This window comes from Urocampus carinirostris, chromosome 4 (genome assembly GCF_059441175.1).
Source record: "Urocampus carinirostris isolate Australia breed hairy pipefish chromosome 4, RoL_Ucar_1.0, whole genome shotgun sequence".
NCBI lineage: Eukaryota > Metazoa > Chordata > Actinopteri > Syngnathiformes > Syngnathidae > Urocampus > Urocampus carinirostris.
In genome coordinates, this window is record NC_142352.1 from 26,201,171 (window position 1) to 26,222,741 (window position 21,571).

A 21,571-nucleotide genomic window follows, 5' to 3' on the forward strand; every position below is an offset into this window, starting at 1 on the left:
GAGTTATTTGTCTAAATAATTCTAGACTGAATTTATATTTTCAGAGTGGTAGCCACCTCTCAAATGCAAGCCACGTATGCCCGAAAAGCCTTCCCATGCTTCGATGAACCTGCCATGAAAGCCATCTTTAACGTCACCATCATCCACGACCGAGACAAAGTGGCTCTCTCCAATGCTCGACAATTAGGTTTGAACATTATTAAATACAATAACTGCGTTTCCCAGTCAATTCCCAAGAATTTCATTATTTGACTCTCCTTGCAGATGTTATGGACGCGGTCATGAATGACATGGCGGTCCGGGTTACGAGGTTTCAGCCCACGGCGAAGATGTCCACTTACCTGCTGGCTTTTATCGTTAGCGACTTCTCTTTTGTTGAGTCCAAGCAAAAGAATAACCTGCAGGTACAAAAATATCCACTCGATAAACAAAATCATTTACGCAGCGTTTTTGTCAATGTTAAGATACTGAGTCAAACTGAATTGCTATTATTTAAGATCACTTAAAATAAATCATAAAGATACATTTTTAATGCATAGATAACACCATTGTGAACATTATTCAGAACGAGATTAGATGTTGCATTCCAGGATAAACATGTAATTGAAAAAATAAAACCAACAAATAAGACATGAAAAAACATTAGAATGGGCATTATTTACAAGGTAATTTTATAAGAATTGCATCACAATAACAGTCCGATAAGAATTGTTTTCTTTTCCTGACTCGTAAAAATGAAAAAAGATTTTGTACATACATAAACTACTCTCAGGAGGTTCAGCGCTCGTCTTGGGATCAAGAGATCACGGGTTCGTTTCCCGGCTCCTCCGTGTTATTTGTCGAAGTGTCCTTGGGCAAGACACTGAATCCCTAATGCCCTTGATAGCAGGTAGTTGGCTTGCATGGCTGACACTGCTATTGGTTGGTTAGTGTGTAAAAGGGAAAAGTGTGAAGCACATTGTAAAGCGCTTTGGGAGGTCTTCATTGACTTGAAAAGCGCTATATAAATGCAGACCATTTGCATTGTTTCTGTTCAGTCATGTTGCAACAAACCTCACCTCACATAATGAACGAAAAACTTAAAAGAAAAAAAGGGATGAACCGTCCCAAAAATAACTTTGGATGCTTTTTCAATCAATCATAAAAAAATGATCATATCTTACATCATTATATCAATTATTTGTTAATCCATTATAATATTATCACATTATCGAATCATGATATATACAGTACTCAACGGTTTCTGAGAAGTTTTTCATTCACATCCTTCTCCTCCTGACTTTCTAACAAGAATATAATGTGTGAAACCTGAGACAAATAGGCATATTTTTGGGAACTCGGGAACTTTAGACAATTAATATTATAAGTCACATCCTTGAAAAATAAATAAAAAAGATATTCCAACCGTTGTTCACGAGTTTGTCCACGTAATCAATCCTCTTGATCTAGGAGACTTCCTTTTGTTTACTTTACAAACTTTACAACTTGCCGACTTGTCTATCAGTCCATCTTTAAAAAAGATTTACACGCCTTCCGGGCGATTTCACGTTCATTTTGATGAGATTTTTGTTAATGTAGACATTTTTGCCTTTTTGTTTAGGTACTTCAAAATGGCACACTTCTTGTTGGAAACTCAAGCCACACATATGGTGGTCTTCTTCCTCCTAGTGGAAGTTGATAGCAGAGGTCAACAAGGGCCTCATTTACTGTTGAAATGATCTGCTTTTATATAGCGCTTTTGAAGTCAATGACTTTCCAAAGCGCTTTACAATGTGCTCCACATTTCCCAATAGCAGCCTTGTATTGCAGCCATGTAAGACGCTAACCTGCCTATTGAGGGTATTAGGGGTTCAGTGTCTTACCCAAGGACACTTCGACCGGGATTCGAACTGGGATCCCTTGATCCCAAGACGAGCGCTCTAACTCCTGAGCTACCCATTCTTGGCTCTTTTCAATTCCTTCTTTATGGCTGTTCTTAACATTTCTGAGTTGGGTAATCACCTGTTGAGCAACTGGCTCCATGTTTTGGTTTGGTATTTCTTGCACGCTGGTGAACTTTGAGGCATTAATGATTAATGATCATAGAGAGAAGGACATTGTTCAAATATCCTCTGACTGTGTTGTAGAATCTTATTTTCCATTTCTTTGTGTAGTTGTTGAATTTCTTTGAACCTCTTTCAATATGGCTCGATAATCCTTTTTCTTTTTGTAAGAATGGTCTCCATTTTCACTGTTAAGATTCTTTCTTGATTTTTGTTCTCTCTTTCCGACATCCTCCAGCTCTTTTTTGTTTCCATCAAGTCGTTGAACATTTTCTCCATTGTTTTCAGCATTTTTTTCATTTTTGTAATCCATCATATCAAATCATTCTTGGCTCTTTTCAATTCTTTCTTTTATGGCTGTTTTTATCAAGTCCATGTCGTCTCCTTTCCTTGCCATGGAAATTTTCCGTTTTAGTTGAGATTTTGGTTTGTAAGAAAAAAAGAAAAAGTGTGAGTCCTTCTTCGTGAGAGTCTTGAACAGGAATCAATAGCACCAACATTTTGTGAAAACTTTATTAGAGGGCAGAAAATTAAAGAGGTAGTGGACAGTGCAAAAGGAGGCATTTATTATACCGTTGACTGTGGTACAGTATAGCAAGCCGGCAATGTACTCCAGACTGGGCAGAGAGCAGCCGATGATTATTCTGGGCTGTGTTGATGACTCTCTGTAAGGTTTTTCTGCCTACAGCCTTGCTTCCAGCATACCACACTGTGATGTCGTAGGCCAGCATGCTTTCCACTGTGAATCTGTTGGGTATTAGAAAGAAATATTGGATTGCTTTTAATTTTGTTATAATTTTAATAATCTGTGCCATATTTTTAATGACTAAAATCAAATAATTAAAATGAAAAAAAGTACATAAGTGTAGACTGTCTTTCCTTTTGTAAATATGGTTTGTATTTGATTTTATTTGACCTTTACCCTGTTTTGAATTTCTTTGGTAAAGTGAACTTCTTATAAAATTTGAACATCCGAGACTGCAGAAAAAAATTGGCATTTTATTTTAGTGACAATAAAACCAATCTTAAATGGATTGATTTTGATAGCAAAATGGAGTGGTACTATAGATCTTTTATTTTTCAAATGTTTTATTATTATTATTATTTTTATGCATGTTTTTTTTTTTCAGGTGCGTGTGTGGGCTCGAAGGAAGGCCATTAACGATGGACATGGGGACTACGCGCTCAACGTCACCGGACCGATTCTCCAGTTTTATGAGCATTACTATAGTGCACCGTATCCACTCCCAAAGTCGGGTAGGTAAAAAAACAAATGAAGAATTACCAAGGGCTCCTTGTAGTAACAAATTTGACCTTTGTTCATGAACACAAATTTCAATAAGTTCCAGTGATATATAAAGGTAAAATGTAAATATAAATGTAAATGGTCTGCATTTATATAGCGCTTTTCAAGTCACTGAATGCTTTCCAAAGCGCCTCACAATGTGCTTCACACTTACCCATTTACACAAACTCACACACTGATAGCAACGTCCGCCATGCAAGGCAACTACCTGTTTATCGGCGGCATTAGGTATTCTGTGTCTTGCCCAAGGACACTTTGACATATAACATGGAGGAGCTAGGAATTTAACCTGCGCTTTACCTCCTGAGCTACTGCCGCCCCAAAAGTCATGGCTCTTAGAAGAAGAACTCATCTTTGTCTCTAAAAAGAATACATTTTAAAAGTAGCTGATCTGATCCTACATATTGTTTATGTTTTTTTTTTTGTATTTTTTGTTTTTGTTTTGTTTTTGTTTTGAGTCTTTTGTTCTTGTCCCGGACCTTTCCAGATCAGGTGGCTTTGCCTGACTTCCACGCCGGCGCCATGGAGAACTGGGGCCTGGTCACCTACAGGGAGACGGCTCTCCTCTATGATCCGAAGCGATCGTCGGCTGGAAACAAGCAGCGAGTGACCAGCGTTATTGCACACGAGTTGGCTCACATGGTAGGGCATCTGTCACATTGTTCTATAACTGTATTGCATGAATTGTTCTCAGGAGCGGCACGGTGGATGAGTGGTTGGCGTGTCCGCGGTACAGTTCTGAGTTCATGGGATCAAATCCAGCTACAATCCTTCTTGTGCTGAATTTTCATGTTCTCCCTGTGCTTGCGTGGGTTCCTCCGGGCACTCACGTTTCCCCCCACATTCCAAAAACATGCATGTCAGCTTAATTGGCTGGTCCAAATTTTTCCTACGCGTGAATGAGAGAGTGAGTTGTCTGTCTCTGGGTGCCCTGCGATTGGCTGGCAACCAGTCCAGAGTGTCCCCTGCCCACTGCCCGAGGACAGGTGGGATGGGCTCCAGCACCCCCGTGACGCTACTGAGCATTAGCAGTGCAGATAATGGATTGATGGATGGATGAATTGTTATAAAATTTGGTTCATTTGGAGGGCTTTTATTAATCCACCCAAACACGCTGCAGTAAAATCGGCATTCGGATATAAAAAAAGATATTACCGCTCTGCTTCTCCTGCTACTGGTAAACAAGTAAACCAGTACTGTCTATTTCATGTGGGGGATACAATCCCTTACCCCCAAAACAGCCCGGAGAGGGATGGGCACCACTAGGCTGTATTTGCCCAAGACACACCACAGGAAGTGAAGCCCCTACAATCCAAGTGGTTAAGGGATCCGTGAACCAAACCTTGATTATAACTCCGGGTAATAACTATGTTTTGGGGATGGTAGCTGTTATCACATACATCTACATCCCTGCATGTAAGGTACATACATATTACAAATTAATCTTAAAATTTTAATTTTTATATTTCAAACTTGAAATTATTATTTTGCATATCTCTGCCACTAAAGGGCAACAAAGCTAGACTTTCCCTGCTTTGAGCCAATCACAAAACTGGGTCTCTAGTGAACAGAACAAAGGTTCCGTGTAAAATCTTTAAAAATACATTAAAAAAAACAATTCTTAACTGTTAATATGAGGGTTTACTGTTACATTTTAGTTTACAGAATAAAAGAAACATGAGCATAAAATGTTATTTGTTTAAATTTATGGTTTTATTAGGATTTTCTTTCAAAGAATTGACTTTATATTCATTGAATTACTTTTGTTGATTATTTGGAGTTTGAGTCAAATATTGTCTTATCTTTTGTGTGTGTTTTTTCCTAGTGGTTTGGAAACTTGGTGACCATGTGCTGGTGGAATGATCTGTGGCTCAACGAAGGTTTTGCTTCGTATGTGGAATATTTAGGAGCGGACTATGCAGAACCAAAATGGAATATTGTAAGAGCAGAGACACTAAATTCCTTTAATAAGTGTGTTCTTGGTTACCGAATGGTTTGAATAACCTGTAAGAAGCACGAAGCTACAATTGCAACCTAAATTATGCTCTATGTGTCATTGAAATTGTCTGAATCACATCCCAAAAGTCTTTCACTCGAATCCACTTAAATCCATTTGCTGTCACAGAAAGACCAGATCATTCTGGACGACGTCCAGCGGGTGTTTAATCTGGATGCCCTGGCTTCCTCTCACCCGCTTTCCCGGCGAGAAGACGAAGTGAACACGCCTGCTCAGATCAGCGAGATATTTAACACCATTTCCTACAGCAAGGTGATTTCTCAATGATTATATGTCTCTTGGATTTTAGCAAGCCCTTTATACTTTTTCCATTGGCCCTTCTGTGTTATTGTGGAATTCTCTAGTGGTGACAAAACAGTTAAGAACATGATTGAATTTAAGGTGCAGTGTTTCATTTTTGACCACTAAATGTCTCTGTATAGTATTTGCTCAAGGAGGAATGCAAACTACAGAGACTTAAAGTGACCAAAACGCAACATTATTATCCCTCACTTTTTTGCCAAACCTTTCACAAGGAAGGTAAATAGAAAAAAATAAAATAAAAAAGGTAAGATAAGAAAGAAGAATAAAGGAGAAAAAGAGAGGAACATATGAAACAACTCAAAAGGAAAAAAAAACAAAAGAAAAGAAAAAAAAAGGGAAAAAGAAAGAAAACCATGAAAAAAAGGCAAAAAACATCCAGAAAAAGAGAAGAAAGAAAAAAGTATGAAAAGGGGAAGAAATAAAACAAAGAGAAAGAAATAAAAAAGAAACATAAGAAAAAAAATAATAAAAATGACCAAATATTATTTTACTGTAGACCATTTTTACCATATATTCTTTTCTGTTTTTACTGTAAAAAAATAATTAGAAATAATTATGTCAGCTCCCTCTAGGGGAGGATGCTCACATGTCAAATAAATGCTAATTTTCTTGACCATTAAGCACGTACATTATTTGAAAGAAATGCTTTTTTTACATGATATTTCATAAATATTTGTTCATCATTTAAGTCAATATTGTTTTTGTACTTTCAAATGAAGTTTTTTTTTAACCAACAGGAGGTGCTAAAAAGACACACTGTCCCTTTAAATAATGATAATAATCATCCGCAGAATGGCCTGTACTATCACGTGAACCTATATTTTCTAAATGCTCATTCGTGTTCGTATTTCATGGCTTGAGACAAAGTTTTCAATTTCAGGGTGCTGCAGTCCTCCGGATGCTGTCTGGCTTTCTTGGTGAAACAGTTTTCTCCAAGGGACTAAGTGTGAGTAACTACAAAAAGATCAATATTCTCCAAATGAAACGCAATGACTTCCCTATATTCTTGGTCAGTCTTACCTCAACACATACGCCTACAGCTGCACTGTCTACAAAGACTTGTGGGACCACCTCCAAAAGGTCGGCAAGACCGCTTCAGGTGCTTCTGAACTCAACTGCAACTTTTTATCTTACAGTTCCCTTTTATCCCCAGGCGGTGGAGGAAACACCAGGCTTGCGTATCCCACGTACAGTACACGACATCATGCACCGTTGGACCCTGCAGATGGGTTTCCCAGTGGTGACCATCAACACTAAAACCGGACACGTCACCCAAAAGCACTTTTTGTTGGATCCAGAGTCTGTGGTGGATAGACCCTCGCAATTCAAGTAGGTCTATAAGCTTAAAAGTCCTTAAAACATGAGTCATGGACCTCTTGAAAGCCAAAAGCTGATTTTCAATTACTGATTAGCTTAAAAGGCTACCAGTTTGATATGCATTTTTAAAATAACAAGTTACCATTTTATTACAATTCTGTTTCTATTGTTGGAAATTAATAATCAAAATGTACCGTTTACTAAATTGTTCGAATTCGTTAGCTGACTCCATTAACCAAACACGACCTACATTCACCCAACAATTTATGCACGCTTGTTTCTTGAGGGAAAAATGATCAGGAAGCCGGCATTTTCACACGGGGGCAGATTTGTTTTCCCTAACAGAAAAGAACTAAGTGAACTCCATCGAAGACGACCGAAGTGACGTTGGAGTCTGTGCGGGAAGCCTTCTTCTGAAGTCCTTTAGCTTTCTTTTCTTGGCCCACGACTCCCTGCAAGATGGTGTCTCGGCTCCTCCCATGGGCCTGCCAAGGAATTGTTTGTGCCCATCGTTCTCACAACACCGCGCCTTGATGTCTGGAACATTCTGTGTCAGCACACTCACGCGTCCTGTTATGAACAGAACTAGACAAAATATTATGCATTTCGAACAGCCTGCCCTGTCATTGAACTAAAGCCCACTCAGTGAAAATCTTCATTGCATTATGAGTCAATCGTATAAAATCCTTTATCGTCAAATGTATAAAATCCTTTTACTATGATGGGCAGCACAGCAGTGCAGTGGTTAGCGCGTGTGCGTCACAGTTCTGAGGTCACGGAATGAATCTTCCTGTGCGGAGTTTGTGTGTTCTCGTGCTTGCGTAGGTTTCCTGTCATCTTCCAAAAACATGCATGTTGGTTAATTGGCCGGTCCGAATTGTCTGTAGGTGTGAATGAGCGAGTGAGTTGTCTGTCTCTGTGTGCCCTGCGACTGGTTTGCAACCAGTTCAGGGTGTACCCTGCCCACTGCCCAAAGCTAGCTGGGATGGGCTCCAGCACCCCCCACGACCCGACTGAGGATAAGCGCTGCACATAATGGATGGATGGATGTTTCTATGATTGTATTATTAAGTTCAAAATAGGTTAAAAATCAAATTTCCTAGAAAATCACAGTAACATATTACTGGTGAGCTATTTTCAGTATCAGTCCGCAAGGTACTGAGGTCAGTGTTGAATTTAATAACCCAAGTTTTGGAAAAGGCTTTAAATTTTGTTTACAAGTCATACATTTAATGGTCAAATGTCTCATCTGCGTGATAGAGATGATAACTGTATAATAAGTAAACAAAAGTATGGAACATTGTGTCGAAAATTATTTTCTATTTTTCTGACTTTATTGATCTCTGAACGATAATTCCAATGTGTCTATCGGAAAATCCAGATTTCCTCGTTTTCAAAAATGCAGCCTTACGGTGAAGCTATTCAGTCTCTAACCCACTGTTGTTGGCAGAGTGACTTCTGGATTGGAAAGGGTAGGATAAACCTGTTGTGGGTGGGTGATTTCAAGTACAACTGGGTTCTGGCTGTCTGTACCAGGGAATAAGTGGGAGGGGTCGCCCTGCTGAGGCCCGAACCCTTTTGTTGCGGCAGCAGTTGGGCGCAGACCTAAATTGCAGGGGCCTGCCACTCCACCACCCGGGATGATTCTGGTTTGCCCCACATAGTCGCCCACCCGTCGCCAGGAGGACTTGAGCGGGCGAGGCCTGCTCATCACTGGCACGGTTCGGTTCGATCGCGTTGCCGTACCCGACCCCTGCGTGGTTTATCTCGTGGCTGCCTCAAAGTCTTCGCCATTGAGGCTGGGTAGCGCTGGGATCCGTCACAATTCGGTGTCCGCTTCCAGTGTCTGTATGCCAGACTAGGTGCAAGACTGGTCTTGAATTTTATTGGATGTGTTCTTGAAAAGTCTTGGAAAAATTTTGGGTTAACGCTAGGGGTGTTTTTAGAGGGATCTAGTGCTCGTGGGCATCATCTTGGTGACTCCTACTCTAAAATCAAAACATAATAATGCTTGCTGTGATATTCTATGAAACTACATGTTGTTATTGTTACAAAAATGATTGTGTCCTCCCCACCTCACAGTTATACATGGTTTGTGCCCATTAAGTGGATGAAGACAGGTGTGGAGCAGCAACAGTACTGGCTTTTGCATAAGACAGGTACGTCTGAAGTCTCGTGCTCGCGGTCTTGTTTTTTAACCCTTCCTTTCTTTTTTCCAAATGATTGTGACCAGACAGCCACCCTCAAATGAGAACCTCAGGAATTGACTGGGTGCTCGCCAATACCAATGTTTCGGGCTACTTCCGGGTCAACTATGACACGGATAACTGGAATCGCCTCATGACGGTGCTGGAGACAAACCATCAGGTGGGTATTCGTTCGGCTCCGCTACCTTGATTTTGTTGTATCAGCCTTTATTCTACTATTGAAGAACATTTGAGGATACACATCTGCAAATTGACCAAAATGAAGACATGCTAATGTCCATTTTATTTTGCAGCTGCCTCTAGTCAACAGTTTTGAATGCTTGGCTAATAAAGCCAACTAAGGCTGGGAAAAAGTTGATTAGGTCAACTTTAAAAAATGGGTTGGTTTGATATATTTGTGCAAATAATCAAATAACCAATCTGTACCTACACCCGACCAACATGTAGAAAAGCAATCAAAATCAATTGTGACAGCCATAAAGTCAACAAAAACACATGGTAAGATTGTTCGCTTAACTGTGGGGGATATTTTATCTTATGTTTTAATTTATATAAATGAAGTTTCATTTTTTATATATATTAAATTGCATTTCATTTCTTGCAGATCATTCCCATCATCAACCGGGCTCAGATCATTGATGACGCCTTCAACCTTGCAGGGTAACAACACCACCAACTAGCATTATTATATCAATATAATAAATATAATCCATCCATCCCTGAACTACATTCCTCACATACTATCTAAAAATACCATTTGACTTATTTTAGAGCCAAAATGGTGGACATCACTCTGGCCTTAAGGACTACCAAGTACTTGTCCAAGGAGACGCAGTACATCCCTTGGCAATCGGCTTTGGGAAACCTCAACTTTTTCTACCTCATGTTTGACCGCACCGAAGTCTACGGGCCCTTGCAGGTGCAAAAAGAGAAACAGGCCTCAGTGAAATTTTTAATAGAGCCACCGTTTGTCTCTTAGTGACTCTCAAAGCTGCATGATCAGGAATGTAACCAAAGACACACGGCATTGTTAGCTTTTCATGTGTGTTTCGGAGGCTGTTGTATTTAAGTGTCCATTTTGCTGCTGCAGCCCTCGAATGATTGCCTGTCGATTGCTGTTCTTGACACAGGCGTACATCAGGAAGCTCATCCAACCTCTTTTTGAGCACTTCAAGGCAGTTACACATACTTGGACGACGGTACCCGAAGGAATCACTGACCAGTAAGAAGAAACACCATTTTGACAGTCTTAGTTGACAACATGTCACCAGAAATCCAAGAATTCAGTTAAGGCTGTAGGAGTGGCTTGCATCATTTTTTCATTAAAAAAATTAATGTGTTTCATTTAAATATTGTTATTAATTTGAGCCATTTTTGAAAGACAGTGATGTGTGCCAGCTTTTTATCATAAACATGATACATGATAAAATCCCAAAAATAAAAAAATTACCCCCCCCCCAAAAAAAGATTCACCTTTTTTCAAGGAAAAAAACATTTTTGTTAGAGATCAGACTAAAAACATACAAATGTTTTATAAAATGGCCAAATCTGTAATCGATTTGCTCACTAATCTAGAGTAGGGCATCCTTTCAATTTTTTCCAACCCCGAAGGAGCCATCACATCCAACTATAGCCAACCCTTAAACGAAAATGTAAATTATGTGAAAATGGTACTGAGTTCAGTAAAATACTGTTTTCACATGGGTGTGGTGTTATTTAAATCCATTCAAATCCAGTTGATAAAAACAGTGAAATTAAAATAAAATTAATTTCCCCAGTCAAATAAATTCCAATCAATTTAACCATTTTTTATATTTATTTTGTTGAGTTTTTTTTAACATAAACTACAACATTAACTTAATTTATTTAATCATAATTTTCCTTAATATTACTTTTTAGATCAGTATTCAAAATAATAGAATATTTCAATTTTTTTTCTATTTACGGTAATTAAAAAACTATTATTTTTTGGGTGTTTATGTATTTTCATGAACCAGTGTCCTGTGCTAATTTGAAAATGAATATTTAGAAACTTTCCGGTAATAATTGTTAACCCATGCAACTCTAACACATTTTAAGAATGCTTTTACAGATTTTTGACGAATTAAAAAACAATCCAAATACATTCTATGATTGTCTATTCAGATTCTAAAAAACAAAAAGGTTGTAATTCTTTTACCAGGAAAAAGTTATTTTCCTAGATCAGGATTAAAATAATAAATTATGAGAAACTGCAGATTTGCCACTGAGTGTGTTCCTGTGTCCGTCCAAACGCTCTCATCAGGTACAACCAGATCAACGCTATTGGAATGGCGTGCGCGGTGGGTGTGCAGGACTGCAGAGATCTCATCAAAAACTGGTTCAAAAGCTGGATGGAGCATCCAGAGCGCAATCCGTAAGTACTAAGATTGCACTCACCCCACGTTCACGTATTTATCACCATTTTTCAATGCCGAACCATTTATGGCACAGGATCCATCCGAACCTGAAAAGCACAGTGTACTGCAATGCAGTGTCACTGGGCGGTGCTGAGGAGTGGGATTTTGTCTGGAGGATGTTGCAGAACGCCACCTTGGCGTCGGAGGCCTCAAGGCTCAGGGCAGCCTTGGCCTGCACCAAAGTTCCATGGCTCCTCAACAGGTACAAAGCAATACTTTATGACCTTCTCCCAACTGGTATTGGTTGAGGAACATTCAAAAATAACTTTTCTGGAAACAGCTTATCAAATTCTATATCTAGTAAAACTTTACATTTGTAAAGGGAAAATTATTTTGTACATAGGTAAGCCGCACCTGACTATAAGTCGCATATGGCCACATGGAAACATGAGATTTTTACAAAGAAATACAGCACACAGAGTTTTAATAATATATAGTACCTTAACCCTTAACGTTGCGCTGGCCCGCTGGTTTTGATAAATACGTGTCTCTTCGATGTCACTAGGTACTGAAATATGTCATGCCACATACCATTGGAAAGCTTAAACTCTCTAGGGATGCTAGATATGATGACCATTTCACAATATACCCATCAGAGAAACATCACGATCAGTCTAGAACAAGATACCCGAAAACTATGAAGCCGAGGTAACTCACCATTACATCTCTTGGCTGACTTCAACTTTGAATGTCTGCGAAAATGACTTTACACAACCGTGTAAAATATTTACTCCAAAACACATGATAATTCCGACAGATAAATAGCAATCCACCTAAAACACTTATGCTTTGTTGGCTGTTGCTTCTTGTAAACTGTTCGTTTCGCCACATTATCTCCATTTATAGATGAACAGACTAAAACTATTCCAAATATGGTAGTTAGCCCTCTCCTTTCAATTGACACCTTTTCCTAGATGAGGGTTTGTCCATGCTCATTTTATTCATGAACAAAGCGCAAAGTTACATTAAACTTGCGTCTTCCTCAATACATATACAGTATTACTCTTGTCTCACTCCTCTTACCTTAACTGCTCAGGCACCCCTGGTGGCTGTTAGAAAAAATGCATAAATTGGCTGCATCATTGGATATGCTGCAGGGTTGCAAGCTTGGGAAAAATTTGCGGTTTATAGCCTGAAATTTACGTGGTTCACGCGGGTGATTAAAATCCTTGAAAATGCTTGAATTATAATGTTGTATTTTCAAGGTTTTAAAAGTGCTTGAATTTTAGGAAAAGTTCTTGTACATGCTTGAAATGGTCGCCATGTTTATTATCAGTCTGACTTGATAGTCTACATATTAAATGAAGAAAAATAATACAAGTCTGCTTTAAATGAAGCCCACACTGCTGTCTGGTGGCTTCCTTTTGCCATTGCATGTCTTCTTCCTTCGTGATTAACGGCAGCTGGAATTAGTTCTTACGGCGTTGTCATGTGGAGCGCCATGCTCCTTGTATGCCATAGCCCCTACAAGTTCAGTGCGCATTTTTGAGGCTAAATGGTGGAATTCATGTCTGTTTATACCAGCCAATTGACAGAAAAAGAACACTCATCATAGGTAGTAACGTCTCAAATAAGCACAAAGTATGTGTAAGCAGCAAGAGAGCGACTTTATTTTAGTGATTGATGCCAACTCAAAAAAGTGATTTTGATCGGCGCTACTACTCTTGTGAGAGCCATTTTGTGAAGCATATGTGTGTGATGTTTTCGCCTCATATACAACACCGGAATTACCTTTTTATGCTAGCAAGTTAAATGGACAAAAACAATGGCTCAGATCACTGTTTCATATTTAGAGTAGCTTAGTTCACACTTGGTTTAACTTTAGAAGAATTGACTTTCCTTTCTCTACAGTTCGTCATCTTCGAGAGCTGTGAGTAAGAAAAAGAACATGACGATTTGATGCAACAGAGACTGCAGCAAACACTAATAAATGCGCACATTTTCTATGCCCCCTTCATTGGATGATAGCTGCTGGCTTAATATTTGGCTAGGATTTGTCAAAGTGTTTGCTTTTTTTTTCCTAAAGGCAGTCTTCATTAACTTCAAACAACAAGGCTATGTATTGATACACCCTGGATGTGTTTTAATGTACTAGGGAAATTGGAATTTTGGCTTTCAAAGTCCTAAAATATCTTGAATTTGGCCATGAAAAGTTGTACAAACCCTAATACAGTCACAATAGATAAAATGAGGCAGGAAAGGAAAAAATGCAATTCTTGTTAAGATGCTGAGCCTACATTTAATATTTGTCTTTTGGTCAGGTATCTTGAGTACACCTTGGACCAAAGCAAGATCCGCAAACAGGACACCGGGTCTACTATTGTGAGTGTGGCCCACAATGTGGTGGGAATGCCGCTGGCCTGGAACTTTGTCAGAGCTCGGTGGAAACACCTTTTTGAACAGTAAGTGTATCATTTTATGATTCATGGCTTCTTGTCCAACTTTTTAGAATTTCCATTTCATGTTTTATGGATTTTATTGTGATACAATCAACAACTTAGTGTTTTGAACTGTTGTTTTGTGTTCTGATACCCCCAATAAAGATATATGGGGTTGTAAATATTTCAACAAAGTATTTATTAATTTTCTATTAATTAATCATTAATTTTCAAGATGGTATTATTTTCTTTTCCCCAATGGTTGCAAAACGTATTTTTTATAACTAATTGTTTTGTGTTGTTTTTGCACTTAAGAACATGTAATGATTTTTTTTTCAATATTTTTCACAAAGATAAAGAAACAAAGTACTGCAAAGTATTATGTTTTGTGGAGGCAGACCCAAGCATAGACACACAAGCTGAGTGGCAAGAGTTTATTAGGTGCAAATAGAATTATCATGGAGTGGAGAAACCATGAAACACAGTCCGCAGTCCATGCCTGGCAAAGTTTAGGCTGTCAATAATCCATCATATTGGGTACAAAAGCATATCTAGGACCAGTATCAAGGAGTCGTTAAACATACGCAGGCAGGGTTATTGAAATGGCAAGTAACAATCTGACAACTTCTGCTGTCTGCACAGTCTTTAAATAATGTCATGATCAACAGGTTTGGGGTTCTCCAGTCTGTCTGCCTGTTGGCGCAATATGGAGGACAGTAGCGTGCTGGGTCCTGAAAGTAAAGTTTAAACAAACTCAGATTTGTTTGTTTTATTTTACAATCAAATGTATTTTTTTAGATCCTTTTTAAAATAAGTCATCAAATTATTTTACAATAGAGAATTGGTAGGAACCCCTGGTCTTCCAAGAACCATAGTCCGACATTTTTCCCTATGTCTCCCTCCCCAACACACCTGGATTTTATCAAACTTCTGTAGAGCTTGCGTGATGTGCTACAACTGTGTTAGAGACAAGACACATCCTTATGCTGGAGAATAATAGCATTTCATATATCAAAACTGTTTTTATCTTTTATATATTAAAGACACACACACACTGTACTTATGCTGTGTTTGCTGTTTCAGATATGGAAAAGGATCATTTGGCTTCGCCGGGCTCATCAGAGGAGTCACCATGCGCTTTTCTACAGAGTTTGAGCTGCAAGAGGTACATGTAAAAGCAGTGGTTGCAAAAGTACACCTACCCTCTATCTAGTGAAAAGCAAGAATCTCACTTTTAAAGGGGGGAAGTGGGCCAAATTCCAAATATTGGTGAATAATTAAACTTCTCCCTGCCACAAGAGGGCAGTGAAGCAATAGTTTTGTGCAAATCAACCTCCTCAACTCTTGGCTCTTGACTCATTTTTTCTCTCACTCCTCTGTTATGACTTCATTCTGGACAGCTGCAAAGATTCAAAGAAGACAACCAGGCTGTGGGATTCGGCTCTGCCACCATGGCGCTGGAGCAGGCCATGGAGAGAACATCAGCCCAGATCAAATGGGTGACAGAGAACAAAGCCCGAGTTCTGGACTGGTTCTCCAAAGAGTCTATGTGAAAGCGACATTTCTTTTTCCATGTTGTAATCATAAGAATGCCTGACCTCTGCACTGTTGCAGCACATTGTCTGTGTGGGCATTTTCTAGAAGTTTAGAAAAACTGGTGGCACAAACTCGACATCTGTTATATATAACATATATGGTTATAGTTGGGTACAGAAACATATCTTTAATGTAATTATGCTTTCTTAAAAGTGTTTTTTTCCCAACTCCCTTCCTGAATGGTTTTGTATTTTGAAAGCAAATAAGGAACATTACCAAGTAATCACACTATAGTTGTATCCCCCCACTATTTTATTGAAATAGGTTTTGATAAAATGGAGTATAATCAATAAAAACAGCTAAAATGTGGATTATTATCTCCTAAATACAGTCATATTTGTGTTAACTGTCGGAAAAGTAAACAAATTTTACATTTGAAAGCTAAAAATCCCAGATTTATTGAACACACAATTTTAAAGACTAAATTGAACTACAGTTTATCTTTCTTTGATAGATAAAACGTAGCGAATAAATTGTATATTTGTCTGTGTACATGTACAAATGACTGCAAACAAAAATGAAAATTTCTATATTCCATTGGTGAAGAAGTGTGAATGGTTATGTGTATAAATCATTTATCCAGAGAAAGAAGCTCAGATGCTGGTTGAATATCATTCATAGTCTAGAAACGTATGCAATGAGGTCATCTTTAATAAAGATAATGTCTTTACATTCTGAATGTTTTTTTTTTACATTTGAATTTAATGAAATTGTCGCAAACATTTAAACATGTTTGCCAATAAAATGGATTCTGGAGGTTTGTCAAACTGGGATGAGTGAACTCGGTGACTGAATGTAACAATTACCTTGCGTACAAAAATAACCCATTAATTACACATCAATGGCATGTACACAATAATTTTGCAAAGTGGATGCTAAAATAATGAGCATGTAGATTTTTTTACAGGCAGGAGGAACTCAATTTGTAATCGTTATTTTCTTCAGCTTTTAATGACTTGAAACTAGTGATGTCATTTCATCAAAAATATTTAATTTGTTGTTTGAAAGGGCTAGTGTGTTGGCAGTAGAATTCAAGAAGTAGAGTTAAACAGTTTGAGAGGGTGCGCACGCTCCCTTGATATTGGTAGCAAAAAGATGGTGGCAAAATGTGTCAACCTTTTGTGAGAACCCTTTTTCTTAATTACTGGACGTATGATCAAATCAAATAAAATGTGCACTGCTGTGATGGAACATGTATTTTTTTGTTAAAATATTTTTGTTTTGTTAAAAATAGTAGTGGGGTTTTAAATTGATATTTAAAAAAATACCAAACATTTCTACAGGTGGTCCTTTTAAAATATTACATAAAAATGATGATGTCAAATACATAACTAGTCAACGACTGAATTTTATTTTGGGAAATTGTTAAAAAAAACAAGGTTGTTACACACACACACTTCTAAAAAAAAGAACCCTAACTCATAAACTTGAATGTATTTACTGATTGTCATTATACTCTTACATTATTTTGAAGTCTCATAAGTTATTTACAGTATATAAAAAAAGAAGAAAATTGTGCAGTTTGGTCACCTTGAGTCTACGCAGTTTGGATTCTTCTTTATGATGATGATGATGGTTTGCAATTATATTGTGCTTTTCAAGTCAATGAAGAACTCGCAAAGCGCTTTACAATGTGCTTCACACTTACCCATTCCCCCACACACTCAAACACCAATTGCTGCGTCAGCATATACTACAAAACTTATACTATCAAAATACAACCAAAAACATACAATGGAAATACTATAAAATCATAACTACAGAAATGATTCAGAATACTACAAAATAAAACTAAAGTAATATACAAAAATACTACAGGAACACTACAAAAACCTAATAGTAACTGCAATTATTAAGAATGACACGTATGGCTTCGATTAGATGTTAAGGTATTCAGGAGTAATACACCAGTATGACAAAACATTTTCATTGTCACTAATTGAATTTGTTTAAGCATTTCTACAATAAATGATGGATTTGTTCACCACTATTTGGTGCAAAAGAATAAATCCCGTCTCTTTACTTTTACCGATGCTAATAGAATAAAAAAAAAACGCATAAAATGCTTCTAGATCAGGGGTGTCAAAACTCATTTTAACTCGGGGGCCACACGATAGAACAAACTTTCTGTCGGGGGCTGGACTAGTAAATTAAAGAGAAAGAAAAAGAGATAAAGAAATAAGAGAAATAAGGAGGAAAAAGGAGAGAGGGCGGGACAAAGAAAGAAAAACAGAGAGGGAAAGAGCGTGAGAGAGCGGGAAAAAGGGAGAGAAAGAAAGAAATCCAAAGAGAAATAGAAAAACTAGAAGAAGAGAAAGGAGAAAAGAAAACGCAAAGGGTATGAAGAGAAAGAGAAAAGAGAGAAATGAGAGAAAATGGAGAAAAGGAAAAAGGGAAGTAAGAGCAAAAGTGGTTAAAAGACACAGAGAGAGAAAGAGACAAAGAGCAACAAAGGAAGTGAAAAAGAGAGACACAGAGAGTGAAAGAGACGGAGACATAGTGGGAGAAAATGGGTGGAAAAGAGAAAGAGAGAGAGAGAGAGAGAGAGATACAATTACAGTGTCTTTGTTCGAGGCACCTGGCTTTGGCAACATCAAGTTGACATATTTCAACCTGCAGCTTGTTTTTCTCTTGCGCTTCTCTGAGTGTTGTCTCGCGGGCCGGATTTGATCCCTTTGCGGGCCTGATCTGGCCCGCGGGCCGCCTGTTTGACACCTGTGTTCTAGATGATGTTGTAATGCTGCTGTTATTTCCCTACAGTTTTTTTTGTCCTTTTCATGGATTATGAACCAAACATCACATTACATAATTAACAAATCCCCTGATAAGAAAAAAAAGGGATAATGGTTTGAATAACTGGACACTTCTTCCACCAATCATTTCATCTCATTATCATGCCTTACAACTTATGTCATTGTTACAGTTGTTAGTCAACTTTGAATTGTAGCACTCTTTTTAATTTGCGCTACAAATACAGCAACATGTTGTGGTCAAATATCACACTGTATAATATTTAGTGTCTCCTTGTGATACAAGAAAACTTCATCCAGTGAATAAAGAAAAACGTTGAATACTGGGCGAAAATACATAAACTATCATACCAATGTTAATTTTTATTGGCGCCATGTGCTTCCGGTAGGATGCTGTGTGTCACTGGCCCCCACTTGTGCCGAACGACGCAGTGCCATGTAATGGTCAAATATTACACATTAGACCTTTAAGGCAAAAGATAAATTTCGACTTTTTCCACTTGATTTCAATTATTCCATCACTGGGTTGTGTCTATTTGACTTAATAGGAAAAAAAATGCTTGTAACTGAAGAAAGGTAATATTACAATTCATTACTAGATGGCAGATATAATTATTATGACATGACAATGTGCCGTATTTGCCAAACTAAAAAGGTGCACTGGATCATAAACCGTAATCATGAATATCTGGCAATATAAATATTTTTTTAAATGTGTCTTATGGTCAGTAAAACTTTCCAATGATCCTAGTTAAATAAAGACTGTGTCTGGAAAATGGGCGGCAAGTTGATACCTTTTGCAATGAACAGATTTTCACACCGTTTTGGGGGATGTAGAGTGCTTTTGCTTTTCCAATTTTAGGATTTTATTTTTAAAATAAAACATGCATCCAGTCCTGACTTGATCATAAAGCGCTCATTACAATTTCTGGCAATTGTTTTGTTTTTCAAGTGTGCCTTACAGTCCGGAAAATACGGTACTGCAATTTCTGGACTATAAGCCACAACTTTTGTCACACAATTTCAACCGTGCAGCTCATGCAGAGATGCGGCTAAAATATGCATTTTTTTTCCTAACAGTCGCAATGGAAATAATACAAAATTCAACAAAATTCCTAAAAAAATAATACTACAAAAATACTATAATCATAAAACTACTGCAATAAAACAAATATACTACAGATATACAACAAAAAATAATTGCCCCACTCCTGGAGTACAGCATGAAATCAGTTTTAGTGTCAAGAACCGGAACAGCAGAACCCAAATGTGTGACTTTTCTCACACAAGCTTTTATTTTACGGGAAATGGGGCAGTCATGCTTATCAACCAAAAAGCCAGTGATTCGACGATCGTTGGGCGGAAGACGTAAGGCAGCAGTCTGGCGCGGAATGACAGGAAGCCAGAGGCCGACCAGATCGATACCAATTGTTCGCAGATATCAGACAGATGGACCGATCCGGACAGGACGGAACAGACAGGATTGATATCAAAACTGGATATCAAAATTAAACAGGACAAACTAGACGGGAACGAAACTGGAGATCGATATTAAACAAGACAAAATAGACTGGGACAATACCGGACTGGAAATACAGGCAGGGAACCGGACAGAGTCAAAACCCACGTCTTGCGGGGCATAGGTTCATTGACGGACTGACAAAGGGTGAGTGAGAGCACTGAGCTTAAATAGAACGGAAGCCAATCTGTCAACAAGCCGCAGCTGGCGCCACACAGTGGGGCGAATTGGGCGCCATGGCAACCGTGACAACTAGTAGGTATGGAAATTATCAAGTAAATGGGGACCCCAAATCTATATTTGCTTAGGGCCCCTTGAAGGCTTGGGCTGGTCCTGCAAACTGGACCCGTTCTTGAAGACCGGGTGAACGCATAGAAAGCAGATGGCTGAGGTGTTTCCACTGTGCACAAGGGCACATACGGATTATTGTCTGGTATACAAAATGTTTTTTCCTCTTGAAAATATTTTGGGTGTGGCTAATAGTCGGGAAATTACAGTAATACCGCTCGGGAATTGTGGCCAACGGACAATCATTTATTTGGGACCCTAATAGAAAAAATTGCAAGATCAGGCAAAGCACGTGGAAGGTGAAAAACAATTGGTATAGATTACAAATGGTACAAAAAGACCACATCTAGTGGTCAAATACTGCAAAGTGTCTCTTTAAGGCGACAGTTTGAAGATAAATTAAGCCTTTTTCCTGTTCATTTCAATTCTTAAATCTTTGTGTTTTGTCTTTTCCTGATGTCGACAGAAAGAAAGAAATTGGGAACATGGGGCTGGTGTAGCCGAAAAAAAGAATAATTTTACAATTCACCTCTGATGGTTTATATGAATATTAGGACAAGTGTGGTCAAAAGTACCGTATTTTCCGGGCAATAAGGCACACCGGATTATACGTTTTTTTTTTTTTTTTAGCTGCGCTTAGTAGTCTGGAAAATATGGTAAACATTTTGCAATGATTTTAGTGAAATAGACACAAAGTGTCAGGAAAATGAGAGTGAAGTTAATCCCCTCCTTAATGAATACATATTTACTTTGTTTTTGAAATTTGCTGAGGTGATGAAGAGTGCGTTTTTATTTCCAATTCTATGGCTCCTTTTTCCAACATAAAAATTAGATCCTACCTTAAAGGATTTTAAGGCACATATTCCAATTTCTGGATTATTATTATTTTTTTTTGGGTGCGCTTTGAAATACGCAAATCTTGGCAAACATGCAATCATTTTTTTGGGACACCAGTAAAAAAAAAGCAAGATGAAGCAAAAAACTTGGAAAGTAGAAAACAATGGTACAGATTACAAATGTTACCAAAGAGTCACTGAACTGCATAACCAACCTTATAGCCAAATAACATAAAAATAAGACAACAGTGGATCGGCTTTATGTTTTTGAGTAGGTGTTAGGATGATGCACTGAAGCCTCCACTTAAAGCTAAACATGTTTACAAATCCAAACCATGGGAACATCTCCACTTACCACAACTGTCCTGAGGGTGGCCAACTCAATTGCAGGGTTTGCGCAAGGCCAAGACGAGAGTTAAGGCTGAACCCTATTCAGTCGTGTTCTTCAGCGTATTGGGTCAAAGTCGATGCTGCTTATCTGGGAGACTCCACTGCCTTCTTTAAATCCCTCCCCTCCTGTAGGCACAAAAACTTTGGAGTCCCAACCTGAGGAGGATTTAAAACAGATACAGAG

The 21,571-nt window shown here is 38.2% G+C and overlaps 1 protein-coding gene across 1 annotated transcript in view; it reads left to right on the forward strand.

Moving 5' to 3' along the window:
• Positions 1-16,740, forward strand: part of LOC148367163 (aminopeptidase N-like) — a 33,536-nt gene extending 16,796 nt beyond the window's left edge. The window contains exons 3-21 of the mRNA XM_088333982.1: positions 45-187; positions 265-404; positions 3,173-3,299; positions 3,836-3,990; positions 5,174-5,287; positions 5,474-5,617; positions 6,549-6,614; positions 6,683-6,748; positions 6,822-6,997; positions 9,068-9,144; positions 9,219-9,352; positions 9,797-9,852; positions 9,964-10,111; positions 10,323-10,414; positions 11,477-11,587; positions 11,665-11,832; positions 13,892-14,032; positions 15,092-15,173; positions 15,409-16,740. Of these exons, the coding sequence (XP_088190108.1) occupies positions 45-187; positions 265-404; positions 3,173-3,299; positions 3,836-3,990; positions 5,174-5,287; positions 5,474-5,617; positions 6,549-6,614; positions 6,683-6,748; positions 6,822-6,997; positions 9,068-9,144; positions 9,219-9,352; positions 9,797-9,852; positions 9,964-10,111; positions 10,323-10,414; positions 11,477-11,587; positions 11,665-11,832; positions 13,892-14,032; positions 15,092-15,173; positions 15,409-15,561 (2,293 nt within the window). The 3' untranslated portion in view covers positions 15,562-16,740. The remainder of the gene's footprint in view (positions 1-44; positions 188-264; positions 405-3,172; positions 3,300-3,835; positions 3,991-5,173; positions 5,288-5,473; positions 5,618-6,548; positions 6,615-6,682; positions 6,749-6,821; positions 6,998-9,067; positions 9,145-9,218; positions 9,353-9,796; positions 9,853-9,963; positions 10,112-10,322; positions 10,415-11,476; positions 11,588-11,664; positions 11,833-13,891; positions 14,033-15,091; positions 15,174-15,408) is intronic.
• The last annotated feature ends 4,831 nt before the right edge of the window (positions 16,741-21,571 follow it).